We start from the raw sequence: 27,849 nt of genomic DNA on the forward strand, positions 1-27,849 counted from the left end.
ACATGATAAGGTAGGCCCAAAATTTGGGACATGATGTCCAAAGACATGGATCTAAAGGGGGAAATGTGGTCCAAAGATATAAAATTTATATTGTGTGGTAATTTAAAAGACATCCTGTGTAACATAATGTATAGATGGTGTCTAGTCCCAAATAAGTTGTCAAAAATGGCCCAAAATGTTTCAAACCAATGTTGAGGATGTCAAGATAAGGAGGGCTCATTTTTTTCATTTCCAGAGTGAGCAAGTATAGGATACGGAGCCTTTTCTACTTATGTAACAATATAGCAGCTATACTGTTGTTACATCAGTAGTAGTTCCATATCGTATATTTTTAGTATAATCAAAATATAGGATTTTTCTTCCTGTTGTCTTAGAAAGGATTTGATTCTAGCTGTTTTTTATCTCCTAAGAGCAACAGGCAGAATCCCCCCTCGGGTTTCTTTATGTCTTAAAGCACAGTTTAAGAAAATAGACTTTAAAATTAGTCAGCCCTCAACACTTAGCATGCTTGACCTTCTCAGAGCCAAGATAAAGGATGTATAACCACTACCCAATAGTTTTATTATTCCTCTCACATAGGCACAGGTCTGCCAGCAAATACCTTAAAGGTCAGAGTGTTTCTCTTCCAGTTAATGTCAATAGCTGGGCTGAATACTGGAAATTTTGACTATTGGTTTTGAAATGACTCTCATATTGTGGCATATGCAATCCATACATTGTCTTAGCAAGACATACCAGTTACCAGGCCTTCTTCTGGCTCAGGACATCACTCCCTCAAAGCTGCCATGCACCTTGCTGGTTAAAACAGCAAAATGGTTTTCTGAGGCATGAAAAAATAAGTAAAATCCAGATTCTTCCAGGCTCCCCCACAACCTTCCAATCTACTTTCATTCCTTGTGTTCTCCTGCCTCTATTTATTCATATTACAATATTTATATTTACCCTATATCTAAAGATTTCAGGGCAACTTGCAATAAAATAAATGTAAAACAATAAATAATAATTTCAAAAGATTAAAAACATGTGAAATCGATTAGCAATTAAAAATCATACGATTGAAAACTGGATAAAGAGAAGTTTGAATAATGTAACCATATGACAGTGCCAGTGTGGTGTAGTGGTTTGAGTGTTGGACTACAACTCTGGAGACAAGGGTTCTAATCTCCTCTCAGCCATGGAAACCCCCAGGTAACCGTGAGCAAGTCACACTTTCTCAGCCTCCGAGGAAGGCAAAGGCAAACTCCCTCTCAACAAATCTTGCCAAGAAAACCCCATGATACCTTCACTTTAGGGTTCCTATAAAATGGAAATGATTTGAAGGCACAGAAGAACCACCACTATAGGACATGTGCAACCTAGGTAAAATCAGTTATGCCCAAAGCCAGGTTTTGGCTTGGTGCTAAAATGATCCCAAACATTGATGCCAACTGAGCTTCCAGAGGGAGGAAATTCCACAACGGGAGAGCCACTGCAGGGAAGGCATTCTCTCATGTCTTCCCACAATGTATTTCTCCTACTGGTGGGACACAGAAGAGGACCTCTCTGATAGACCTGTCTGATAGATCTCTGATAGATGCCATCCCTCAAGTATTACAAACAAACAAACAGCTTGAGATATATATATATATATATATATATATATCACTTCATACTGAATTAACAGTGTCTAAGTAGTTTACAACTGTAAGCTAATTGCCCCCAACAATCTGGGTATTCATTTTAGCGACCTCAGAAGGATGCAAGCCTGAGTCAAGCTTGAGCCCTTTTGCTGGTATTGAACTCACAAACTTATGGTTTTGAGTGAGTGGATGCAGTATAGGCATTTAACCACTGTGCCACCGGGGTTCCTATTACAGTCCCATTCCATTTAGAATTTTAAATGTTATCATCAGCATCACAGCACTTGAGTTCAGACATGAAGCTTATTGGCAGGCCGTGTAATTGCTTTAGAACTGGTGTTATGTGGTGTCTGTATGGAGTTTTAGTGAGCAGTGTATCTGCTGCATTTGCAATACCTGCAGTTCCTGAGTCATCTTCAAGAGCAGCCCCACATAGAGTGTATGCAGTAGTCCAACGTGGAAGGTACCAGTGTATGGACTACTGTGGCTAAGTTATCTCTGTCTAGGAATGACCATAACTAGCAGACTAGCTGAATCTGGCCCCAAACATTTCAAGCCACCAAGACTATCTGGGCTCCAGTAATGAGGATGGATCTAGAAATACTCCCAGACTTTGTACAGTTGACCCGTGCCAAGTGCAAGCTTGCCATCCATGGTTTGAGCTTCCATGGATAGCAAGCTGTGGCTTTCTCAATAGGCATGTGCCCACTCAGCGGTGTAAACAGGAGTGTGTGCCTATTGAGAAGAATGGGACAAGGTCCCAGATTTTTTAATTTCTGTGGGGAGATCCAGAATGGATCCCCTGTGGATAGCAAGGATGCACAGTATCTGCTCCTTCAGGTGCAGTGCAATCCCATCTGGTGCAGGTAACCTTCTTAATTCTTGGTCCCCAGAACTAACAATCCAGAGACCCTCTGTCTTATTGGGATTCAGTTTCAGTTTATTGGCCCTCATCCAAGCCATTACAGCATTCAGGCACTGCTCCAGCACCTTCACAGTCCAAGCCAACTCAGGAGATGAACTGAGCATCATCAGCATACTGATGGCACCCAACCCCAAAATTCCTAATGACCTTCCCCTGTTGCTTCATATAGATGTTGAAAAGCATGTGAGATAGCATAGAACCCTGTGATACTCCACAGCAGAACAGCCATGAAACTGAACAGCCCTCCCTCCCCGAATGTCACTCTCTGGAACAGACCTTGCAGACAGGAACAGAACCATTGTAACACAGTGCCTCCTACTTCCATCAACCAGAGCTGATCCAATAAGAACCAAGACCAAAGGTATCATAAGCCACTGAGAGTTCTAGGAAGATCAACATGATAGTACTCCTCCTGTCTTTCCCCTAGTCAGAGCAACTTAAGCTGTCTCAGTACAGAACCCTGGCCTGAAATTACACTGAAATGAGTCCAGATAATCTGTTTCATCTAAGAATCTCTCTGAAGCTTTCTGGCCACATTCAAGCATCTTGCCCAAATATGAGATATTAATAATAGGTCAATTGTACTTTCATACCTCTCGGTCCAGGGAGGTCCTTGTCAGAAAAGGGCACACTACAGCCTCCTTCAAGGCAGCAGGCACCTCTCCCAGATCCACCCAACGAGTCAACTTCTAGATCGTAACAACCAAGATGGGCAAGGGTCAAGACTACAAATGGTGAGAGCACCAGTTCAAGTGTCTTGTCAACACCCTCAGGCTGCAACATGTACTGTAAAACCAATCAGAAGAAAATTGACCAGATTGGGGAAATGGATACCTCCCTAAACTCTGCAATAAGTTCTGAAGAAAATGAGCAATTTTCTGCTCAAAGTGCCTGGCAAATTCACCACAGCAAGCCAACAAGGGTTCTAAACTTGGTCTCACTGAGCCTGACCCCAAGAGGCTCTTCACCATTCAGAAAAACTCTGAATGGCAAATAGAAGACACATAATAAGTTCTTTTGGCCAACTTCACTGCTTCACAGTAGGCACAATGAAGGTTTTTTTGTGGGGTTTTCGGGCTATGTGGCCATGTTCTAGCAGAGTTTCTTTCTGACGTTTCTCCAGCATCTGTGGCTGGCATCTTCAGAGAATGCTTTGCCTGGAAAAATTGGGTGTATATATACTGTGTGAGCCTGGGAATGCAGGAGTGATTTGCATGTGTATTGTTCTGTGTTGATGGCTGGTCTCAGCCTGGGAGGCTAATGCAAACGAGGATTAATGTCTGCTAATTGGTGATCAATTATCTGCTGGGTCAATGAAGGGTCTTTGTCAAATTTTGATCATATTTTTCCCTGGGCTCTTTCACACAGAGGCGGCAAGAATAATTAAAACGTGGTTAAATTGTGGTAATCGCATGACTGGGGAGAAGATTATCACACCCCCACACGCTTCTCCTGTTTGTGTCCTGTGCGTAAACTCTTTCACATGGGATGCAAGCATAATTAAAACATGATTAAATCGTGGAAATAGCTCAATTGGGGGGGAAATTATCATACCTTCACATGATTCTCCCGTTCGTGGCCCATGCATAAACTGTAATGGATGCATCATAGGATAATAATGGAAACGCCTGTTACTACCCAATAACATGTCCATTACAGTTTACGCACGGGACACAAGTGGGAGAAGCATATAGGAGTGTGATAATCTTTCTACCAATTGCATTATTACAATGATTTAATCACGTTTTAATTACACTTGCCTCCCATGTGAAAGAGTCCCCTGACCTACACCACCTGAAATCTAGCCTTCATCCAGTTTACCTATGCCTCAACCGCCACTTCTGCCTCCTCCTCCTCCTCCTCCTCCTCCTCCAGTCAGCAGTGTCTACCACAATCTCCATTCCATGAATCTGGCCAAGCTTCTCCTATCTGCTGCTCCACCAAATCTCACCCCAGTTCTGCTCTTTGCTACAGTCTCCAGTCTTTATGCTGCTGAAGAGCTGTTGGGCTTTAGTCAGGTTCTCCTTAGAAGTAGTGCATATTTCCCTTGATTTCCATTATTGTCTTATATATCCCCTGACTCATTAGCTACATCTCCTATCTTGTTGCTCTCCACTTCAAGTTGTTCTGAGAACAAACTAGGGGAGTCCCATGTAACATAATTTGGATCTCTTAGGAGAGAAGGACAAGATACAAAATTAAAATGGAATAAAAAGTTGTATATAACTCAGTTCATATACTGCTTTTTTAAAAATTGGCATATCTGAAAATAACAAAATCAGTACTAGATTAAGGCACATAGGGCCTCTTGGGGTTCTACTGTATCAGCCTCATTCTCACAGCAATCACGCTGGGGGGAAAAGAAGAATGATTGTGGATTGTACACCATTGGCAGGTTTTATATTTTTATTGATTTGATTATTTGTATGTAAAGCACTGTGTACATTTACAGTGTTATAGAAATAAACTATAATAATAATAATAATAATAATAATAATGAAACATACTGCATTCACAGCCCCAGTATCACACATCTTCAGAATTGCACGAATGGGGCTGCCGCCGCCATTGCACTCTCTTCCTGAGTCCTTTTTAACCCCACCTCCCTGCCTCATGCCTCATTTAGATATTTCCAATTTTAAGTCATGCAATTCTGGAGCTGTGCTACAGCAGACAGTTAAAAAAAAGTTAAAGAAATAAAGAAAAGAAATGGGGTGGGAAGGTAATTGGGCTGCTTAGGAATAGCAATGGGAAATGGGAAGAGGAAGACTGACACCACTTGACTGCCAATAACGCAACTGCTCCAGGAACGATAGTTCACATCTGGGCATTTGTGCTGTTGACAACTCATTGATGGGTTTCCCTCATCAATGAAAAGGGACAGCCTCACAACATTTGGGGGAGACAGCAGCTACAGGTTGAAGGCACTGTCATATGAGAAGTATTGGAAAAGCTATTTTTTTTCCCCAGGTGTAATCGTGGTTTAAAAGCTGCATGTAGTAATCTCCTTGGTCTAAACATGATCTTCTTTGATGCCGTACTTTGTACTTGTATATATTGACCTGATAACTAGTATGAAAGGAGTCAGATGACCTTCTACTCTACTATCCTACCACAATATTTCCAGCCGCAAGTGAATCCTGTCCAGTTCTGTCACTCCACCATTGACCCACCCTTCATTCCATTTTCTGAACTGATAAGGACCAAAAACAAGTTTAGCTGGATGCTTTGATGACCAATAATCTTTAAGTACTGTACATCATATTTAAGTATAGGGTGTTTCCTGCTATGATCCCTGACCACATTTCGTAACTTTCTCATCTGTTTGAGATGAGGAAGGGTGTGTGAATTGGTATGAGAAAGCAAGTGGAATTCATATGGAATTTACCCATTTTCCACCACAAGAGAATCTTGATAATGTAAGTTGTATTACCATCTGTTGAAAGTTTAGGGTTGTAACATGTCTTAAATTCTTTAGTCATTTTTATGTATTGTGCACTTATTGCACCATCCTGTTGAGTTTGCTGGGGAAAGTATTTATAAGAATGCAGCATAAGACAACAATCCATTCCAGTTACAGATAAACCTTTCAAGCTCTAATGATTCCAGCACCACATTAAACTCACCCTTTGAAATGTACAAGTGATGAACTTGGACTGCATCGTACTGTGGGATTCACCTAATATTAATGGATTTTCAAGGATTTCTAAGGACTTGGTGTATTGAAGGGGGGTCTTGTTGGTATGTCAATGCTTGGGCCACTTTATGGAAAGCAGAAATGACTCAGGCTTTGGGATACAACTTGTATCCAATGCCTTTTCCATCTGAACAGAGCCCAGGTAGCTTTTTGGTACTCACCTGAGCTGAGAGCAATGAAGCAAGAGGAAAGATGTCAAATGCAAATAGAGTAAGCCTTGTGTCAGATCTAGACAAATTTTATTGTTAACCAGTATTCTGTGGCAGTGATGCTGGTAAAGAGAGAGTTATTTTCTGCCAACCATACCATATTTTCGCTATCTGAGCTTTTCTGAGAGGTTCTCAACCTACTGTAATCAAGCAAGAAGAGATAGTTGAACCCTCAGTAACATGTTGTGACAACTGTTCATGACAATTTTAGAATAATTGTAACTTAGCTTCCATCAGTACTTGGACTCCAGAGTTAATAGAATTCCATTAGTCCCAGCCTGACCACAGCATTACCTGTTTCTCTGTAAAGAAATCACATGAGGTCTACTTTAAAAAAAACCACTAAGAAATGTTATCTTTATTAGGGAAACTACACTAAGATAGAGGAAACAGATTTAATTAACTAGCCAAAAGGGTCAAGGAACCATGCTGATCCCTGATCCTTTGAGCAAAGCTAAAAAAAGGCCCCTCCACCTCATAAAATTTAGTGAAATTTAGTGATGAGGGGGAGGATGGCATCAGCGATTCTAAGAATATTAGTCTAGGCCAGAAGAAGGGTCAGCACAGTTTGAGCATTTCTGTGGGAGCATCAGGAAAATTTAGGCCCTATACAGACAGGCCAAAATAAAGCTGCTTCTGATCACTTTGGAGGTATGGTGTTTCAATGATGTATGCGTCCTAAGAATCCTAAGGACTGGAGTGTGGCTTTGGTGCGGCTTCTGGATTCTTGGAACACATGTATCATTTAAACAGCAAACCTCCAAAGTGTCTCGAAGCAGCTTTATTTTGGCCTGTCTGTATCAGGCCTTACTGGCCTATTTTTGCCTTACTTTTACAAAAACGTGCATTTTGAGTCTAAGCTGCATCATCTCCAACAATCTGGAAGTGTGGGCTGAGGTGTTGTGTCACCTTTGTATGGATGATATTGAACACTGTCTTTTCCTTAAACTCAGATGAGATAGCAGTGGATGTTCTGAATCGGTGTTTAGATACAGTAACATAACTAGATGAGAGCCAACTGACCAATCACTAATCTAAATCAAGATGTTAGTGGGTGGATTGACTACCTGTCAGAGTCATTTTCAACCTGTTTTGCAGGTGACTGCACTTTCTCTAAAGACTCAAATCTATGGATTAGGGACGTTTTTGAGACCAGTGCAGCACAAGTGGCCTCACTAGTGTTTAGTGCCTTTTTATCAGTTTAGACTTTGTCTCGGGGGTGGGCAATTACAATAGGCCCAGAGCCAATTTTCTACCCCTGGGATTCCTAGGGGCCATAGAGTCCGTCAGAAATGTCTCCCATCAAAAAGGCTTGAAGTCCACTTCTATTTTTTTTTTTTTTTTAAAAAAGAAGTATTTCATCACATTGAATAGCATCAGAAAGGCAATGTACTTACCTGATCAGTTTCCTCTCGAAGGTTTTCCTGTAGAGGCGATTAATTCTCTCTTTTGGCTAGAAAGGAGGTGTCATGGAGAATCTAGAGGGGCTGAGGGCTGCTAAGACAGCCTTGGGAACCCAAGCATGCAGCTCCAAAGCCACCCCGTTCCCCATTCTTGTTCTATCTGGACAGAGACATCCTACCTTCCATTATCCACTTTGTCATAATGCATTTTATGTAGGGCTGCATTTAAAACGTTCCAGAAACATCTGTTAGTCAAAATGTCATGTCTGTTTCTAGGCCCAAGTCAAGAGTTGATATTAACATCTCAAGACTCAAATGGCTTGGGACCAGGTTACCTCAATTGTTTTAAAAACACTTCTCAGACCCTTAAAATGGGTGGAGAGTCTTTGGCTGAAGTATCTAAAAACTGTAGTCCAAAACATCTGAAGATGTCCTAATTTCACCTTTGGGAGCCTTTTTAAAATGTTGCTGTTGTGTGCCTTCATGTTTCTGACTTTTAGGCAGATCTATCCCATTTGGGGGGGAGGGGGGTTGGCAAGCTTTCTTCAGAGGAGGGTTGCCATTGCTTTCCTCTGAGGCTGAGAGTGTGTGACTGCCCAAGGTCCCCCAGTGTTTTTTCATGGCTCAGTGAGGATTCAAACCATGGTCTCCAGAGCCACAGTCCAACACTCAGGCCATTACACCACACTAACTCATGGGTATGCTATGGTGTTCATGCAAAACAATAGAGAAAATTGGGAGAACACAGTTGTGCTTTGATGGTTTTCAGGTGTTAGGTATTGCTGAATACCTAACTCAATTTAACTTGCTTTTTATCTATGTGTTAGGGTTTTGTTTTAAAGTATATACTTTCTTTCCTTGTTATCAACCCAGACAATTGGTTAATGAACTGTATAAAATGCTGTAAATAAACTAAACAAAATGTTTAATCTGGAATAGTATATTGGTTGGAAGCATTTGCCTCTTGAAATATTGATTTTATGGTAGTTTAGTTCATTTTCAGTCTCTGAATATTTCAGCATTGGTATAAAATGCATGGTAGGAATAGAGCAAGCCACCATTATGCGCCTTCCCCTTACAAATTAAAGGAAAATGTCAGGATTCTGGTTCATGGAAATGCATGACTTCAAGAGACTATTTCTCACAGAGACTTCATGAATGCATGAGAACTGTGTTGGCAATGAGACAAGCACACGTTGGTTAGTATGCCACATACACAAGCCCTGAGCAATCACAAGAACCAATGGTGGTTTCTCACGGGCTGTACATGCAGATATGTGGGATACAGGCTTCTCACCCATCAACAGAAGGAATAGTACAGATTGTAGCCTGCTCTTAGATACCTTCTGATTATAAACTTACATAACAGCCACTGGAAACAGAAAGCCAGCACATCCAGATCATCCTTTCTAGCCCAGGTCTTTGCTTCCTGTTGCTGGCTTCTGTTTCAGCTTGTATTCAGCATACATACATACAACCATATACATACTGTTGTATGTATAGGGCACCATACAACCATAGTTTGCTGCAGATGTTGAAAAGAAGCCCTTTCATAGTAAAAAAATTAGACTATGTCACTTATGATGTCTCACTTAAACTGTCATGGGCAACTTTCTATGGAATCCTGGGATTTGTAGTTTCCTGAGGCATTAAAGAATAGAGAAGCTCCCTGGCTGAGAACTATACATAAATCTCAATAAACTGCAAGTCCCAGGATTCCATAGCAGATAAAGTAGAATCATTCTATAGCCTGAAAGGGGCCCAGGCTATAGCAAAAGGAAAGAAGGAAAATACAGGGTGATTCCATTAGCTTTACTATGAGACCAGCACATTTTGGCCTCTTTCCCTGAACAATTCCCGTCCTCTATGGAATCCTGGGATTTGTAGGCTGCTGAAATGCTAGGGCTCTTTGGCTGGGAATTCTAAATATCCCTCTCCTAACTGCATATCTCAACATTGTGTAGGATGTGACTAAGGCAGTTAAAGCTGAATCATAGCACTATAACTGTGTACTCTGAAAGGGCCAAATATCTGTCATGATTCAAGTTCTGATATTATTTCATTCTGGAGCAAGTACTTGAGAATTGTAGTCTGCAGACTGCCAGTACTGCTGACATAAGAAGAATATACTCTTTCCATGAGAGAGCATTTTTTTGCTTTCTTTAAGACCAATTGGAGCCAAGCAGCTTAGCACACTAGACTACATTGGACTGCTGATTTATTTTCTAGAAGTTACGCACAATATATTTTCTAGAAGTTACAGGTTTTTTTAATATAATACCTGAAAGTGCACTATACCTTACAGAACTAAGGGTGCATCCACACTGTAGAAATAATACCACTAAGTGTTGTAGCTCCATCCTATGGAATCCTGGGATTTGTAGGTTTAAAAGGTGTTTAGCATGTTTGCCAAAGAACGCTGGTGTCTCACAAAACTACAAATCCCAGGATTCTGTAGGATGGAGCCATGGCAATTTAAGTGGCATGAAACTGCATTATTTCTACAGTGTAGATGCATCCCAAGTTACATTCTAACAAACTAAATAGATTAGCTTAGTGTTTTACCATCTTATTCTGGTACATTCTTCAGAAAGCCAAAGTTGAGAAACAGTCAACAAGTTCAGGAAAATTATTCAGTACAGTATATGGGCACAGTCCTGACATAAGAGAAAATCATGCATTCCCTTTACAAAAGGTGAGATCACACACTTCATTTCCTCCTTATCCACAGGGAAGGGTCGAAAAACATATACATTTTATTTTAAATAGATCACAGTACACTGTTATGACACTGTGAAACTCATTAATAAGAATGAGTTTGGCTCCTTCTCTTTAAACACAACACTTTCTCTGAAATCACAGTTTCGGGGAAATGCACAGTGGGCAACTATGGTTTTGTCTTAAATTTGAACCATAGGCAAATGTAAGACAAAGTGGCTTTTATTATCTGAAATGTGTCACAAGAAAGTAGAGTGACAGAGAGCTAGGCAATGCAAAGGCTCAGTGATGTGTTTTCTTCCACTACCTGCTACTCATGCACCAGCCTTTTTTAGTTTGGATGCTGCCTTTCAGACATGAGGAACATTTTTGACGGGCAGAAGATGCAGTTAGGTTTCTAGTTCAATAGTCTCTTGTGGTCTTGAGATAGCTTGTTGGGTAGTTTGGGACACATATCTGGTCTCAGTGGGAATCTCTTCTGATGTCCTGGAGGTGGGGAGGAAGCAAACAGAAAGAAAGGCTACATGAATGGCTTATGCTATGCATGCACACCATTGATCATTTTGCTCGCAGCTGAAACTATCCACCAACTTCACTGAAAAACATTGCTTGCAGGAAGGGGAGGACTGGTAGATATAAAATGTCAAGCACACATGTGTAAAGCAGCCCTCTTCCCAATATTCAAGCAAAACTCATCTAGAGCATATGAACAGGACACATATTTGTAAAGCCACCTTTGACAAATATACCCGTCTTGGTTCAAAACCAAGAGCGTAGATGCTTTCTGATCAGAAGAGGAATATACTCCAAGATGAAGAACAAATAAAAAGATAATGGAAGCAGTACACAGAAGAGCTATATAAAAGAGAGAAAATGAATGACACATGGAATGAAGAACCATGCCAAGATGAACCCCAAATCCTAGAGATCAAGGTGGAAGCCGCAATAAGAAATGTTGAGGAAAATAAATCACCAGCAATAGATGATATTCCAATAGAATTGCTACAGTCAACACAGACAGAATCAACACTACTGATAACTCAAATATGCCAACAAATATCCCCCCCAAAAAAGGTGACCAACACTGGAAATGATCAATATATATCCCAATTCACAAAAAAGGAGACACACAAGATTGCAGCAACTATAGGACCATAGCATTAATTTCCCATGCAAGCAGAATTATGCTCAAACTTCTGCAGCACGGACTCCAGTCATATACTGAGAAGAAAATCCAGAGGTGCAAGTGAGGTTCAGAAAAAGAAAATGCACTAGGGAGAACATTGCAAACTTATGATGGTTAATGGAGTGAACCAAGGAATTCCAGAAGAAAATCAGCATGTGCTTCACAGAATATAGCCAAGCCATTGACTACATAGATCATGAAAAGCTATGGGATGCTCTTAAAGACAAGAGGGTGAGAAATCTGTATTTAGGATAAGAGGCTATAGTTGGAACAGAAAATGGAGAAATGGAATGGTCCTAATTGGCAAAGGGACCAGGCAAGGCGGCATTTTATCACCTTATCTGTTCAACCTGCATGCAGATGTGGGATGTTTTTCAGATGTGTTTGCACCAATGAGTAACAATGCGAAAATAAAATGAAAGGAAAGTCAACAAAAACGGCACCTTTTTATTTTCAGAAGTTCCCGAAAGTAAAAAGGTGCCATTTTTGTTGACTTTCCATTCACCTTATTTTTGTGTTATTGCCCTTTGGAAGAGACGTAGTCTGAAAAACATCCCGTATTTGCAGGTTTTTTTCTACTTTTAAATCCCATTTCTGCCCGGAATATTATCTAGTCTGATAAGGTCTGAAGAAAGTGCAAAGGCAGGTTTACTGTGGAACATAAAGAAAACAAAAATAATGACCAAGGAGAATGTAAATAAACTTAACCTAGACAATTGGGAAATTAAAATAATTAAAGATTTCCTTGGCTCAGACATTGATCAGAACGGCAATCAAGAAACTAGAAGAAGACTAGAAATGGGAAGGGCAGCCATGAAAGAAATAATAATAATAATAATAATAATAATAATAATAATAATTTATATTCCGCTTAATCTCAGGGAATCCAAGCAGACTAAAGCAGTAAAATACGGTACAATTAAAAGAGATAGATTAAAAATTCCAAAATCCCCCAAAATCCCCCACCCTCCACCCTCACATAAAAACATAATCCAGTCTTAAAAAGAGATTAAACTGAAAAAAGAGTTTAAACATTAGTATACAATACATTAAAATGAAATAAAAATTTTCAGCCGGAGTCCGGGTAGGGTAAAAGATAAAAGATGGAGGATGAAGCAGGGAGGAGAGGCAGGTCAGCAAGGGTATTCTAGTCTGGAAAGGCCTGCCAGAAGAGATCCATCTTAATAGCCTTCTTGAAGGTTTCCAAAGTGGTAATCTGACAGATCTCATCCAGAGTCTAGGAGCGGCTGATGAAAAGGATCTCTGGGTCACTGCAGTAAGTCTAATCCTCTTAGGCTGGAGCAGATTCTTCCCAGTGGAACGAAGAGTGCGGGGTGGATTATATGGGAGAAGGTGCTCCCGCAAGAAGTCAGGACCCAAGCCATGTAGGGCTTTAAATGTTAAAACCAACACCTTGTATCTTGCCCGGAAGCTAATAGGCATCCAGTGAAGGGATTTTAAAACTAGTGTGATGTGGGCAGATCTCGGTGTGCCAGTAACCAACCTGGCTGCCATATTCTGTCCCAGTTGAAGTTTCCGAACTTGACACAAGGGTAGCCCTATGTAAAGCACATTACAAAAATCAAACCGAGAGGTTACCAGCGCATGTACCACTGTTTCAAGGTCTCCCTTCTCCAGGAAAGGGCACAGCTGGCATATCAGCCAAAGCTGATAGCAAGTGCTCCTGACCATCGCATTCACCTGAGCTGTCAGATGAAGGGACGAGTCTAGGGGCACCCCCGGACTGTGAACAGAGTCCTTCAGAGGAAGTGTGACCCCATCCAGAACTGGCTGGCATAACTCCATTCCTGGATTGGGGATCCTTATTACAAGTACTTCTGTCTTACCTGGATTCAACTTGAATTTGTTTTCCCTCATTCAGTCCATTACCGCATTAAGATGGGCATTTAGAGGAGAGATGCCATCCTTAGTCACTGCGTCAGTCTAAGACATAGAGAAATATATTTGGGTGTCATCAGCGTGCTGATAACACCCCACCCTATGTCTCTAGATGATCTCACCCAGTGGCTTTATGTAAATGTTGAACAGCATTGGGGACAGAATCACACCTTGAGGGACACCTGACCTAAGCTTCCTCTTGGTCGAATAACTGTCCCCAAGCGACACCGTCTGGAATCTACCCGAGAGGTAGGACCGGAACCACAGCAAAGCAGTGCCTCCAATACCCAACTCTCCCATGCATTCCAGAAGGGATACAGTGGTCAATGGTATCGAAGGCCGCTGAGAGGTCCAAGGGCACCAGTAGGATCACACTTCCCCTGTTGGTGCCCAGACCGAGATCACTGACTAAGGCGACCAGGGCTGTCTCAACTCCGTAGCCCGTCCTAAATCCAGTTTGAAATGGATCTAGAAAATCCATTTCTTCCAAGACTGCTTGGAGTTGAATGGCGACTGCTCTCTCAATTACTTTGCCCAAAAATGGTAACAATGAAACAGGCCTATAGTTGTTTCTGTCCAGGGGGTCAAGGGAAGGTTTCTTTAGAGGTGGTTTAACCAGTACCTCCTTAAGGCAGGGTGGGAGGTAGCCTTCCCTAAAAGATGCATTGATTATGTTCTTCAATAGTAACCTGATGGTATCACTCCCCTGGATGGCCAGCCAAGATGGGCAAGGATCGAGAGAGCAAGTCATCTTTTTCATGCAACCAAGAAACTTGTCCACATCCTTGGTACTGACAAACTCAAATTGATCCAGAATAACAGTATAGGTGGAGACGCTGGATACCTCTCCTAACAACTCAGTTTTAAAGCCAGCATCCAAGTTGGTTCTTATCTGAGAGATTTTGTGTGTGAAGTGATTATTAAAAGCGTCACAGCAGGCTGTTGTAGATTCTAACAAAGGATTCAGGGTGGGGGGTAAATGAGTTAAATTCCTAACCACTCTGAATAGCTCTGCCGGATGAGTGAGCACTAAAGTGAGCACTAAAGTTAGAATTGTCCAAGCCATTATATTCCCCATCACCATGTACAGATGAAAGAGCTGGACAGTGAAGACAGCCAACAGAAAGAAAATAAACTCATTTGAGACGTGGTGCTTGAGAAAAATGCTAAGGATACCTTGGACAGCCAAAAAGACAAACAAATGGGTCCTTGAACATATTAAGCCTGAACTCTCCCATGGAAGGCAAGATGATGAAACTGTAGCTATCATATTTTGGCCACATCATGAGAAGGCATGGCTCTCTAAAAAAGATTATAATGTTAAAGAAGGTAGAAAGCAGTAGAAAGAGAGGAAGACCACATGCCAGATGGGTAGACCCAAACAGCGAGGTCACGGGCCTGAATCTGCAGGACCTGAGCAGAGCAATGGAGAATGGGAGTTTTGGAGATGTCTCATCCATAGGGTCACCATGAGTTGGGGCTGACTCCAGGGCAATTAACAGCAAAAACTTATGTTACACATAACATCTGCTTAAAGGGGCATAGAGGATGACTAGATATATGAGTTACTAGAAGAAAAAATGAAGATATGTTCCACAGACTCACATTTCAAAGTGTTCTCAACTGTGTAAGCTATTAGACTTATCCAGGGGTAGCCATGTTAGTCATATTGCAAAGTTCCATAACATCCAAAATACCAGATATACCTTTATCAGACCAACCAAAATGCACAATATACATGTTGCAAATTTTTGAAGCCTCACTGGTTTCTTCATCAGGCAAGGTGTTAAAAACCATACAAGAGAAAAAATGATTCAAGGTGTTAGTCATAGGCCTGCATTTTGTTCTTCTCAGTTCAGATGGTATGGAGGGATTTTGTTGATGCAGGCTTTTTAATAACCCCTCCATACCATCTGAATTAAAGTATTAATAATCCCTCCATACCTTTTGAACTGAGAACAACAACAACAAAATGCAGGCCTATGACTAAACATATTCAATCATTTTCCCCCTCCTGCATGGTTTTTAATACCTTGCCTGATCAAGATGCCAGTGCGTCTCCAAAAGCTTGCAACATATATATTGTGCATTTTGGTTGATCCAATAAAGTTATGCCTGTTTGGTGGATTTTAGATGTTATTAGACTTTACTATTACACTTACATTATACAGAGCCCTCTATTTACAAATTGCAACACGCTAAAACAAAAATCACATGGAGTTCAGTGCTACAGGTAGACAGAGTAAACTAGAGGGAGAGGGCACTCATGATGGCCCTGCAGATATTTTGAATTTCTACTTCCAGAAGCCCTAATCAACATGAGTAACAGTAAGGGATTATGAAACTCATGAACACTGCAGGACCAAAGGGCCCCTTTCCTTGCAGTGGTCTGATATCCCAGCAAATGGGGAACAAGTGAAGTGGGCAAACATTGCATGGAAATCAGCCTGTTATTTGTTTGTAAGCCCCTAGTGGAAGCTGTTCAGAAGAGGACTCTATGAGGGAGGTCAGGGGCAGGGCACAAATAAGTGATAGGAGAATGTCTATGTTCTTACAGTCACTTCCAGAATGTTAGTGTTAGCTAGATTTGTTTGCCTATACTCACTGGAAGCTAGATTGCATGTCAGTCTTGAGAGTAGGCATGACATATTTGTAGCTACAGCAACTTGCTGTTTATTTTGTGTGTTTGTCCACATCTGCGCTCTCCCTGCACCACATAGCCTTCCTTTGTTATTTGGGGTTTCACCTGCCCTCACCTCTCCCTCTTTCTGTCTCTCTTCTATTCCATGTGCAATAAAGTAATCTCTAGGTGAGATACTCCAGTTTTCCCGATTCCATGCACTAATTTATTTTCTTATCTTTCTTCAAGGAGATGGAGCTGTGTTGATTATGCACAACTATTCATAAGTAAAACTATTTTTATATACCTTATAATAATGACTAAGTTTAATTTCTTTCTCTGCTACAACCTGTGTGGGGGATGGAGTGGGCTGGTGAACTATTCAGCTTCTGTTTAGCACATCAAGTACTGTACCTAATTATCCAGCACAGAAAGTTGTATTCAAGGAGTTAAAAGATAACAGTCATTTTTGCCATGTCAACTATACTATTTCTATTTTATCAAGACCTCTCTTTCAGAACAAATCAAGACTTAGATCAAGTCTCATGACTCCATGAAATGGGTAAAAACATCTTTTAGGTCAGGGGCCAACACATGCCAAGGATCAGAGAGATAATTTGGCACCTCCCAAATAGCAGTGGGCCTCACTGGCAGAGTTAGCAGCAATCAGAAATGATGTTTCACCTGTGGCTCATTTTTTACTGTTTCAGGATGGATGTCCCCAAAACAGCATTTACATGCTAAGCAAGCCCTAAAGAGTATTTTCAACCCTTCTAAAAAAAAACAACACCAAAAACCCCTTTGGCTATTTTTTAGTTGATGTTGGTGGTTCAAGGGACACAGGGGATCCCAAGGGCCAATTGCACAGTTTGCAACCCCACTTTGGCTATTTTAATCATAAGATGTGTTTGTTGATGCTGAATGGAGACAAAGACAACAGAAGAAACTCACATTGCAGCAGCCAAAAGCACAGCAGCAAGAAATCCAATCACTAGGACAAACATCAGCACACTCAGGATGGTGGTGATGACTATCATTCCGCCACTTCTCCGACCTGGCCAGGTATCAATGGTGGAGGACTGCTTCACTGGGGAAAGATGTAGAGCAATGTGAGTCTTATGTTCCTTCCAGCTATCTCAGTGGCACGGGGAAGGAAGACGTTAATGCAGGAAGATTCCTTTTTGAACTGGAGGACACAGAATGTGGATCTGTAAAAGCTACAAATTTTTGCAGCCACTCTAAGATACTTACACTTTCTGGTTTTGATTGGGTGAGACCAAAGAGTTTGATGTTGTACAACACCCGTTGTTTGGTCAACCAGGACATATTTAAACCTGAAAGAAAGAATGAAAGAATTGCTAGATCAGGAGTTTCACAAATGAGAAAATATTTCCCAACTTCTGCACTGAACAAACAAACTTATTCCAGCTCTGTTTAATACATTATTTTCAAGCATTGTTTTTAACAATACATGGGAGTTATGGTCCAAGCAAATAAATCTTTCCAAAAAAAGTATTTTTCTTTGCTGTTAATAGGGAGCTTCCATCAAAGTGCCATACACTGCTTATCTTCTCTAGGAATCTTCCCTCACCCCCAAAATGATAATTATAATTAAAAATGCTACTGATAATAATGACAGTGGACCATCAAGACATCAAAAAAAGAAACCAACAAGGCAACCCTATCTATGGGCTTTATCACACACAGCTTTTAAGTCCCTGGGAAGGCACTGGAAACATTATTGACAGCACAACACCACTTACCTCTCATAGCCACGCGCCCCTGACTTGTGCCTTTTCATTCATGGGGGAAAGCCATGAATGAAAGGCCAATTGCACTGATTTGCAGGTGTGGAAAGTCATTCCCACAGCAGTAGCGCAATTGGCAGTCATGTGGTGTCATTAGTTTTTTGTGGGTTTTTCGGGCTATGTGGCCATGTTCTAGCAGAGTTTCTTCCTGATGTTTCACCAGCATCTGTGGCTGGCATCTTCAGAGAATGTTTGCCTGGAAAGGCTATATATATTGTGTGATCTGGAAAGGCAGGAATGATTTGCATGTGTATTGTTGGTTGCTAATGGCAGTCCTCAGGGTGTGAGGGTCTGCACAAGAGGACTAATGTCTGCTTGATTAGTGCTCATTGTCTGCTGGGAAACCTCTGTCCCTGGGAGATTTCTCATTTGCATTTGTCTTTATCTTGCTATCTTTCAGGACTGGTAGCCAAACCTTGTTTACTTTAAGGGATTCCTCTTTCCTGTTGAACACGACAATCAGCCCCAGGAAGAAATGCAGTGGCAGCTGCTCCTATGCCAGTAAGTTACCATTTTATTTTAGGATGCAGGAATACAGTGTAAAAGGGGCTGATTAAGCCCTATGAATGTCTGTGTAGAAACAAGCCCTGCTGAGTTTAATGGTGCTTACAAGTTTACAAAGCTGAGAATCTAACATATTCTAGTCATGGGTTCAATGTTTTCTTTCAAAATGGGCCAAAGAACTAGAGAGAGAGATGAAATGGAAGGATTGGAAGATGATAGAGGTAGCTCAAAGGAGGATAAGAAAGAGAAATAGAGGGATGGAGACAAAATATAGCTGGATAGAGAAGGAGAAAGAAGATAAGAAGGAGTGGCCTACAGAACGAAGAAGATGAGTGCAAGTAGGAAATATAACGACTTGAGAGAAGGGACAATATATAGTTTATTTTTTAATTTTCAAGACAGTGCTCTCACCCTAAGATTCTGCCCTTCACCTTGGTGCCTACAGGAGAGAAACCAGAACATGAGACCCACAGCCAGGACTTGAGGTCTCATGACCCTTTCTGCATTGGCTATGCTGGCTAGGGTTACTGGGTGTTGTATTTCCACAACATCTGGAGGAACACACGATTCTCATTCTTGTGCTACAGCATGTTATTCTGTTTTAATCTTAATTATTGTCCCTGTTGCTATCTTGCTTTGAATAGTTAATCAGACCTTGTATATAGTTTTCTATAAGATTTCAGCTGCAGTGCAGCTTAGCTCTGACTGTAGCAAGTCCAAAGGAACAGCTGAGCTAACTAGTTCTGACTAAAAATGAATGCTTGGCCCATGCTACTTCTAATTCAGCTCAAGAGGCCTGTGTTTCTTCCTGACTATTCTGGAGCTTTAAAATGGTCTCTCAACAAGCTATTGAATTTCTTGTGAAAACCTCTTGTTTTCCTGTATTTGAACAATGACTCCAAATCATGCTGACTGGATTAAGAACGCTGCCTGCTACAGAAAGGAGAGGGTTCCTGTTTTATTTTATTGCTTTGTTTATTTTTGTCAAGTTATATCCAGGAAGAAGAATCTGGACTGCTCCTCTACAACTGGAGATAAAGCAGGCATAGAAGAGGATGAAGCAGGAGGCAAGAAGGAGGATGCTTAAGCAGTCTCTCCCACCACAGCTCCTTTCTTTCCTACAATCATGCTTTTCAACAGGGACTCTAGATCTCTGAGCAGAAGTAGCAAGAGTCAGCGTATTTCATGGGAAAAGAATGGGCTGTTCTTAGGTCTCAGGTTTCAGCCTGGAAATCTTGAGGATGGGATGGTCCAGCCTTGGCAACCCTAAATATTGAGGAATGCTGGAAGCTGCAGTTAAATAATGTTTGGAGAGCCAAGAGATACCAAATCTCAATTTAAGAAAATATACTTTTACAAGGTCACAGTAAGAAGAACTATTCATTGCTTTGGTAAATAAGGCAAATAAGTTTTAACCTGTTTTCTGAATTGTAGAAATCTTGATCCCATCTTCACTTGCCAAAATAACATATATTCCACATGTGGCACTATCACCACTAAGGTCCCTCTGCCCTTCGACACTACCAGCCTAATTTCACATGGATAAAGACCTCTGATATGCATCCAATTTTAGGCAGGTTTATTCTCCTACCAGTATTAAAATGGAGACTGTCCTGTCTTATACATACACATATAAGACAGGACACCCTCCAATTTAATAGTGGCAAGAGAATAAATTTGCCTAAAATTAGATGCATATCAGAGGTCCTTATCCATGTGAAATTAGGCTGGTATATGTATAAGTCCTCAGTACCTGCATGTTTAAAGGTGGATTTAGAAAGTGTTCCAAGAAATTCATACCTGTAGGCTGTATCTTCAGAAAGAGGAGGATTGCAGGCCTCTAGGTAATTTGGGTCATAAAGACAAGCTGTATTATCACCAACTCGGATTAAATACTGGGTCAGGACAGCAGGTGCTTTGGTTGCATCAGCAGCATCAGACAAATTGGGAAGTGATGCACAGTTGGGAACATTAAATACAGCAGCTCTGTAAGACCCACTTTGTCCTCCATTGGTTTGTTGGAAAGTAGCATTTAGAGGTTTACTACTATTGTCTGTGACATAGGGTCTTGAAGTTCTTGCTGCAACAGAAATTAACACATGTTTACATGACAGTGTTTACCCTGGGTCACTCACCAGTATGACTTGCTTATTGCTAGACAAGAGACATTTACCAGGTTTGTAAACAGTTACCTATTGTACCATTTGGGTAATTTAAAAAAAAATGCTTTCACCAAGGCTGGATTATTAGTTCTGTAACTAGAGCAGATCTTTGAGGTGGCAAGGGACCCAAGGCGGCTGCTGGAGCCACACAAACACAATCTTATTTTGAATCTATTGAAGAGAAATGCATCTAGGGGGACGACTGAAGATCTTTCCCCAAAAAAAGCTTTGGTAGTACTTAGCACCCTCTCTGGTCCCATTTTCCAGCTCTAGAGAGGGTGAAGCAGTGGACTGCTGCTTCTGAGATTCCACTTCTTGGTCACACAAGCTGGGGTACCAACCCCATTAATCTAGCCTTGACCACCATAGCCATCTGACAGAGAGGCTTGTTCCACTGGGAAATGAGCTGACTGTTGACCTCTGATGCTGCTGATATACCGGAGGGGAATATCATAAGCCAAACCAACTCCAATAGTAAAATGTGTGCTTGGACTTCTTTACAAGGGAATGGAAGGATTCCATAGATTGGAGCTACAGCACTTCAGGTGGTGTCAAAATGCATCATTTCTACAGCATAGATGTACTCTTAAGACTATTTTCTGGCATAGGCACCTTTTTTATTCCAAGATATATTGAAGCTGTATGTTCCCTCCTCTTCTCCTATTTTATCTCTTAAAATATTTGAAGAGTTTATTTTTATTTAATTAATGTATATGCCCCCTTTCTCTCAGAAAGGGACTCAAGGAGACTCACAGATAAACGAAAGAGTTATAAAGCAATAGTGTTTCACTGCATCAGTAAAACATCATGTTTGCACTGTAACCATTTTTTTTAATCCAGAGGGGAAAATTTGCCCTTTAAATCATAGGAACACAGCAAATCACATCCCAGTTTTTAAAAACAACTCTTGAAAAAGCCCTACTGCAGATCAAAGAAATAACTACAAACAGCCCTCCTTCCCTGTAGAATGAGTCAATGTGGAAACAATAAGAACCAGTAAAACTCAGGAGCTATTTCTAGTTCAATAGTCTCTTGTGGCCTTGGGATAGCTGGTTGGGTAGTTTGGGACACATGTATGGTCTCAGTGGGAATCTCTTCTGATGTCTTGGAGGTGAGGAGGAAGCATTATAGGAGGACATGAATGGAAACAAAAGAAGATCATCATGTCCTCAAGCCTGTTTATCAGCAATATCTCAAAACATTCAATCTGTCTGGATAAGAATTAATCTGGGGTGTTTTGTGACCACATGGTAATTCTTATATATTGCAGGTTATTAAAATCCCCCATTTCCACAGAAGTGTTTGTGGGCACAGTATCAAGGGTATGACCACAAACCTGGCATGTTCACATGTGGTAAAAAGATTGTTTTCTGAGAAGCTGTCAGATCTTCTTGTTTGCAAAAATATAACTCACATCACTATAACAAATTTATCTGTTCAACAAAATCTGTACTTGGCTTTTGCATGAAGCTTGGGGACACTGATATAAAATGGTTACCTTGTTAGTTTAGGGCAGTGGTTCCCAACCTTTCTAATGCCGCGGCCCTTTAATACAGTTCCTCATGTTGTGGCGACCCCCAACCATACAATTATTTTCATTGCTACATGCAAATATGTGTTTTCCGATGGTCTTAGGCAACCCCTGTGAAAGGGTCGTTCGATCCCCAAAGGGGCCCCGACCCACAGGTTGGGAACCACTGGTTTAGGGCTACATGAATTCCAAAATAAAATGTGACTCTAGGGTAGCAAACATGTTCAGACAGTGGATTGAATAAGCAAATGCAGCATATGCTTAGGACTTAATTCAAGGAGAGTTTGGGAGTGCATATTTGTCATTATGATTGTATCTTCAGTAGCACCTTGTGCATCTGTAAACACACATCACACCTTTATCTCTGAACCTCTGAATATATGGATATATGGTATATGGAACTAGTTCATAGACATGAAAGACAGGATGAGCAATGGAAAGAACAGCCACTCACCAGAAACAACTGTGACATAGAGGTAGACTTCATAGGATGCTCCTTTTGACATCAAGTCATCAAATGCACAGAAAGGTTTCTCTAAAGCCACTGTTGACAGGGTGGGATTGTTTGTGGCAAATTTTGGGTTTGCAATTTGTGGTCTTACAGTTTGGGCTAGTGGAGGAAAAAACAGATCTTTACGATAATTTGATCACAATTTTAAAACAAACAAGAGAGACTCATCCACACAAGCAAGATGAAATGTGTTTTCTTAATTTATGGAGACAATATAAGGTCAGGATGGAAGGGCAGCACACATAACTAGTCTTATAGAAATGCTTTCGCTGAATTATTTCATACATTATGGGAGACAACATTCCTGTGTGTGTGTGTCTATCTATATATGGCAGAGAACACTTTCTGGTGAGTTTTTAAATACATTTTAAAATCTCCATTTGTCATTATTTTCACTCAGTTTTAAACAGATACATCAAAACTCACAATGGCCCGTTCCGCACGGGTGTAAATATGTCTCCAGGATGTACTAGGGTTAGGAAAGGGCGTGATTTACGCACGCCCCTAACCCTAGTACGTCCTGGGGACGTACAAAATGGTGGCCCCTGTTCTACACAGGCGCCGCCATCTTTACATAGCGGACACATAGCATCCGCACGGCACTAATGACATCGCGAGTGCACCATTGGTGCCTTGTGGCATCATTAGCTCACCGTAAGAAGAAGCACCATTTTGGGGCTTCTTTTTTGCAGCGCTGAGGAGCCTCGTGGTTTGGCCGCTGGGGCTCCTCGCCACCGCAAATGACGGTGCTGGCAGACCGCCTGTTTTTGGCGGTCTGTAACGCGCCTATGATTCTCTCCCGATCCCCTGCATAGGTATTCTCTGTCACCACAGCTTCCCCCAAAAGGTTCTTAAAAGCTCAAAGGTTTCTTAAAAAGTAGTTTGATACATTTGATACAAGAACTGATTTAGAGAAGAACTACCAATATTCCTGATCTTCTTCCTGCCCCACAGCTGAGAAGTAAAACCAACCTCCCCAAACTACTTTTAACATTTTAAGTAGGATTGTGGAGTATCTTGAATATTTTTAAAAAACACACATTAGACTAGCCAGATGCAGCTAAGGACAAGATTCCTGTTATCCTCAACAGCTAGCTAGAAATGATAACTTTGGTAGGTGGAGTTTTTCTCAGCTTCTGTGACAGAAGCCACACCTGTTCATAGGTAGTAAAGGAAAAGTTCATATGGGCGGGATACAAACCGCCATATAGTACGTATAGGATACGTACTAGGGTTAGGAAGGGGCGGTGCTTCCGCACCCCCCTAACCCTAGTACGTATCCTATACGTACAAGATGGCGGCGCCCCTTCCACATGGGCGCCGCCATCTTTACGTACTGGACCCATAGCGTCCAGACGTGTCGCGGCTCCTATGACGTCGCGAATGCGCCAGCGGCGCCTCGCGACGTCATAGAGGCGCCGCAAAAAGAAGCTCCGAAATGGAGCTTCTTTTTTGCTCCGCGCGGGAGCCGCGCGGTTTGGCTGCTGCAGCTCCCGCACGGAGCAAACGGCGGTGGCAGGGAAGCGCCGCAAAGCGGCGGTTTGTATCCTGCCATGCATTCTGAAATGCATCCATTCACACTTTAAAGAAAGAAAATAGCCTTACAGAGAAGCACCAAAGCAGAGGGTTTTTTTTAAAATCAAAGATGATGAGAATATGTCTGCAGCACTTGTCGTTAACCAGCATTTACACAATCAAATTTTAGCAGTTAACAGTTCTCCCATATATTGGAACTACAGTAGCAGTTATTGCCAATCAAAGTTTAAATAAAAACTTGCAACCACTAGCTCTAGCTAGCAATTATCAGCCTTTTCTGACCTCACCCCCGTTTAATCCAAACATGCATTTGGAAACTTGTGACTTACTTTTTGCCATATACATGTACTATGATGATCCAGCTGTCCTAAAGTGTATTAGATAATTTTGCTACCAAAATCATCACCTAGCAATGCTCTGACCGTCTACATTTCTATCTCCAGATATGATCAGGTATAATACTTGTAGTATATTTTACTAGACCCCAAGAGACAAGGAAACCCCCAGCTATAAATCCTCTCTGCCAGGACCAGTCATGTCTCTCAGCTCTGCCCCTGCAATTATTAGAATAGTAATAATGATCTGTTTTGGAGGATAACAAAATATATGTGAACCACTTTGAATATTCATGTGCACCGTATCAATGTGAAGTTCTTTTTCTCATTCTTTGTTGCTCCTTAAGTTTACTTCTATCACAATGTTAGAACATCCAAATTCATATTGGTTTATAGCCCATGGCGCTGTTGTTTTAGGAGCTACTGTGTGCAATATGGTTTGGTAATCAGAATATAGCTGTAGCTCAGTCCTATGAAGGTTGATAGGGTTCACCAAATTAGAGGGATGCTGAACAAACCTAGGAATCCAGCAGTACAGTAGCGGCTGCCCATTGTGAACTAGGGAGATCATTTCTCTCACCATTACAGCTCTTCTACATAACTATTATAGACACACAACTGTGGCCACCACAGAAGGGAATACTGGTACTAAGCTAAGGCATCATAACCAACCAATAGCAGCTTATGCTACTTATCGCTCCTGTGGACAATTGCACAAGGCCTCAAGGCAAGCATTATTACAATTATTGTTATGGTGTTAGAAATCACTAGCAAATATTACTATCTTGCAAAAAAAAAAAAAAAATACTAGCTACAGTACCGAACAGATTTTGTTTATCCAAGTTTATCAAACATGTAGGAGTATCACTATGTAAAGCAACAATGAGCTTATCCAGAAAGGAAAAAAAAGTCCCTGGAAGTATCAAGACTTTCCAGCTCTTTTTGATTTAATTTTACCTGCATATTAATGGTTTTGCACCCAAATTCTTCCTTGAAATACCCTGTTTCCCTTTTCTGTGTTCTTTCTCCTCTTCCTCCCACTGATCACACATCACATCTAGACTAAGGCAATGTTTCAGAAATTGACTTTCACCAATTTCCACTGAGCCCTTTTTAATTGTTATTCAAGAGTTTAGTCAAATTATTAAAGTGCTTTACAGTAGTTAAGCTTGTTGTTTGCTGTTGGGTGTTTCAAGTCACTTCCAACTTATGGTGATCCTAAGGTGAACCTATCATAGGGTCTTCTTGGCAAGATTGTTCAGAAGATGTTTGCCATTGCCTTCCTCTGAGGCTGAAAGAGTGTGACATGCCCAAGGTCACCCTGTAGGTTTCATGGCTGAGCTGGGAATCAAAGGTTAGTCTCCAGAGTGCAACAGTGGCTCTCAACCTTATGATCACATTCTTCTATTATTAGCATTCTTCTTTCTCTCACTTGAGTTGAATCTGAGTCATAACAAAAATTGCTGTTTCTTGGCAGCAGCCGTATTAGTTAGTTTGGTATAGCCATGGAGAGGTACATTTCAGGAAATACTGGGGAGTGGGAAAGTAATCCTGGGAGCTCCTTGGAAATAATTTGGGTTGTGGAAAATGTCATGTAGATCTAAGCAAACAAACAGAAAGAATGGGAACAAAACCTGGGACTTTCTGGTTTTTCCAGTTTGTCTGGATGGGCCCAAAAGACTAGTAAGATGAAAATGTGTAAGCGCACGTACTTGAAGTATGTCCTACTAAGTGAAACATATTATGGCCCAACAGAAAATAAATGCAGTGAAAAAGGAGAGCATGCTGCTAGAAGAGAACAGAATGTTAGTTAGAGCATTGGAACGAGGTACTGACTAGGTTAACACTAACCAAGTCACCCTCTTATATCCCATCAATAAGTACTTGATAATCTTGGAGCATATAGCAAATGCTTCTGCAGGAGGGGGAAGCCAAGCAATAGCAATAACATTTACATTTCTATACTGCTTATCAGTGAAGTCAGCAGTCTCTAAGCATAGGTTTTTTTGTAGGTTTTTTGGGCTATATGACCACGTTTCGCCAGCAGCTGTGGCTGGCATCTTCAGAGAATGCTGGCATGGAAGAGATTTGCTGGCATCTTCAGAGAATGCTGGCATGGAAGAGATTAACAAAATGGAAGAGATTTGCAAAATGCAAATGAAATAAACCGCCCAGGGTCAGGGATTTTCCCAGCAGACAATGATCACTAATTAAACAGACACTAATCCTCTTTGCATATCCTCCCACCCTGAGGCCTTGCCATTCAACAACAGAACAATACACAGATAACATGGAAATCACTCCTCCCTACACAAGGTCACACAGACCCCACTCTTCCATGTCAGCATTCTCTGAAGATGCCAGCCACAGATGCTGGTGAAACGTCAAAAATAAGCTCTTCGAGAACATGGCCACATAGCCTGAAAAACCCACAAAAAACTATGGATGCTGGCCATGAAAGCCTTCGACTTCATATTTAAGTGGTTTACAATCTAAGCCAACCGCCTAAGTTAGTTCTCTGGGCTGTAGAGAAATGACCACTTCCAAGTTTATTTATGTGAAAAGTCTCATAGAATTCAGTTAGGCTAGCTTCTTAAAACACACACAGTTTAGACTGCGCCAAAGAAGTGCCAACTGTAAAATTGGTTCTTTCAGGAAGAAAATAGTATCCGTTTTAAATTCTGGAAAAGGTAGATGTCCCATACAGAGACAAAGTTTTCAAGAAGGCAACTGTGTAGTCAAAAAGCATTACCAGCTAGGGCAAACAAAATCAAGAGCAACGACTTACCCACGCATAGTTGGCAAAAGTAGCAAAAAGACAGTATGATCCAAAGACCTGCCATCATCAGCCAAAACAGAAAACTTCCACTGAGGTTATCCCAAACTTCAACATGATAGGGTTGCAGCTACCACCTTCTACTCCCAGCTAGTCCTATCTACATCACCTGCTGCAACATTTGCTTTGTTCCCTAAGTCATCACTTAGCTATTGATATTTTGCTCCCTTTTTAAATCTCCTTGCATGTTGCCTTTCTTCTCTCTATCTCTGCTCCCTCCCTTATCACCTGCTTCCAATTTGTCTGAAGGGGAGGAAGAGGCAATAGTTTTCCCCACCCAACACAATCCAATTCCAGCCTTTCTTTCCCACACTTGTGGCAAGTAATCATTACTTTCAAAGGCTGCTGAG

At 41.2% G+C, this 27,849-nt stretch overlaps 1 protein-coding gene across 1 annotated transcript; it reads right to left on the bottom strand.

Moving 5' to 3' along the window:
* Positions 1-10,960: 10,960 nt before the first annotated feature.
* Positions 10,961-27,509, bottom strand: UPK3A (uroplakin 3A). Its single transcript, XM_089526920.1, has 6 exons — positions 27,452-27,509; positions 22,736-22,891; positions 20,389-20,668; positions 17,528-17,610; positions 17,228-17,363; positions 10,961-11,057 (listed from the first exon to the last, which is right to left on the bottom strand). Exons 1-6 carry the CDS (start codon positions 27,507-27,509, stop codon positions 10,961-10,963), a joined length of 810 nt encoding a protein of 269 aa, XP_089383046.1.
* Between the last annotated feature and the right edge of the window lie 340 nt (positions 27,510-27,849).

Source organism: Sceloporus occidentalis, unplaced genomic scaffold (genome assembly GCF_023333645.1).
Source record: "Sceloporus occidentalis isolate IW3139 unplaced genomic scaffold, rSceOcc1.0.p SCAF_5, whole genome shotgun sequence".
In the NCBI taxonomy this organism is placed as follows: Eukaryota; Metazoa; Chordata; class Lepidosauria; order Squamata; family Phrynosomatidae; genus Sceloporus; species Sceloporus occidentalis.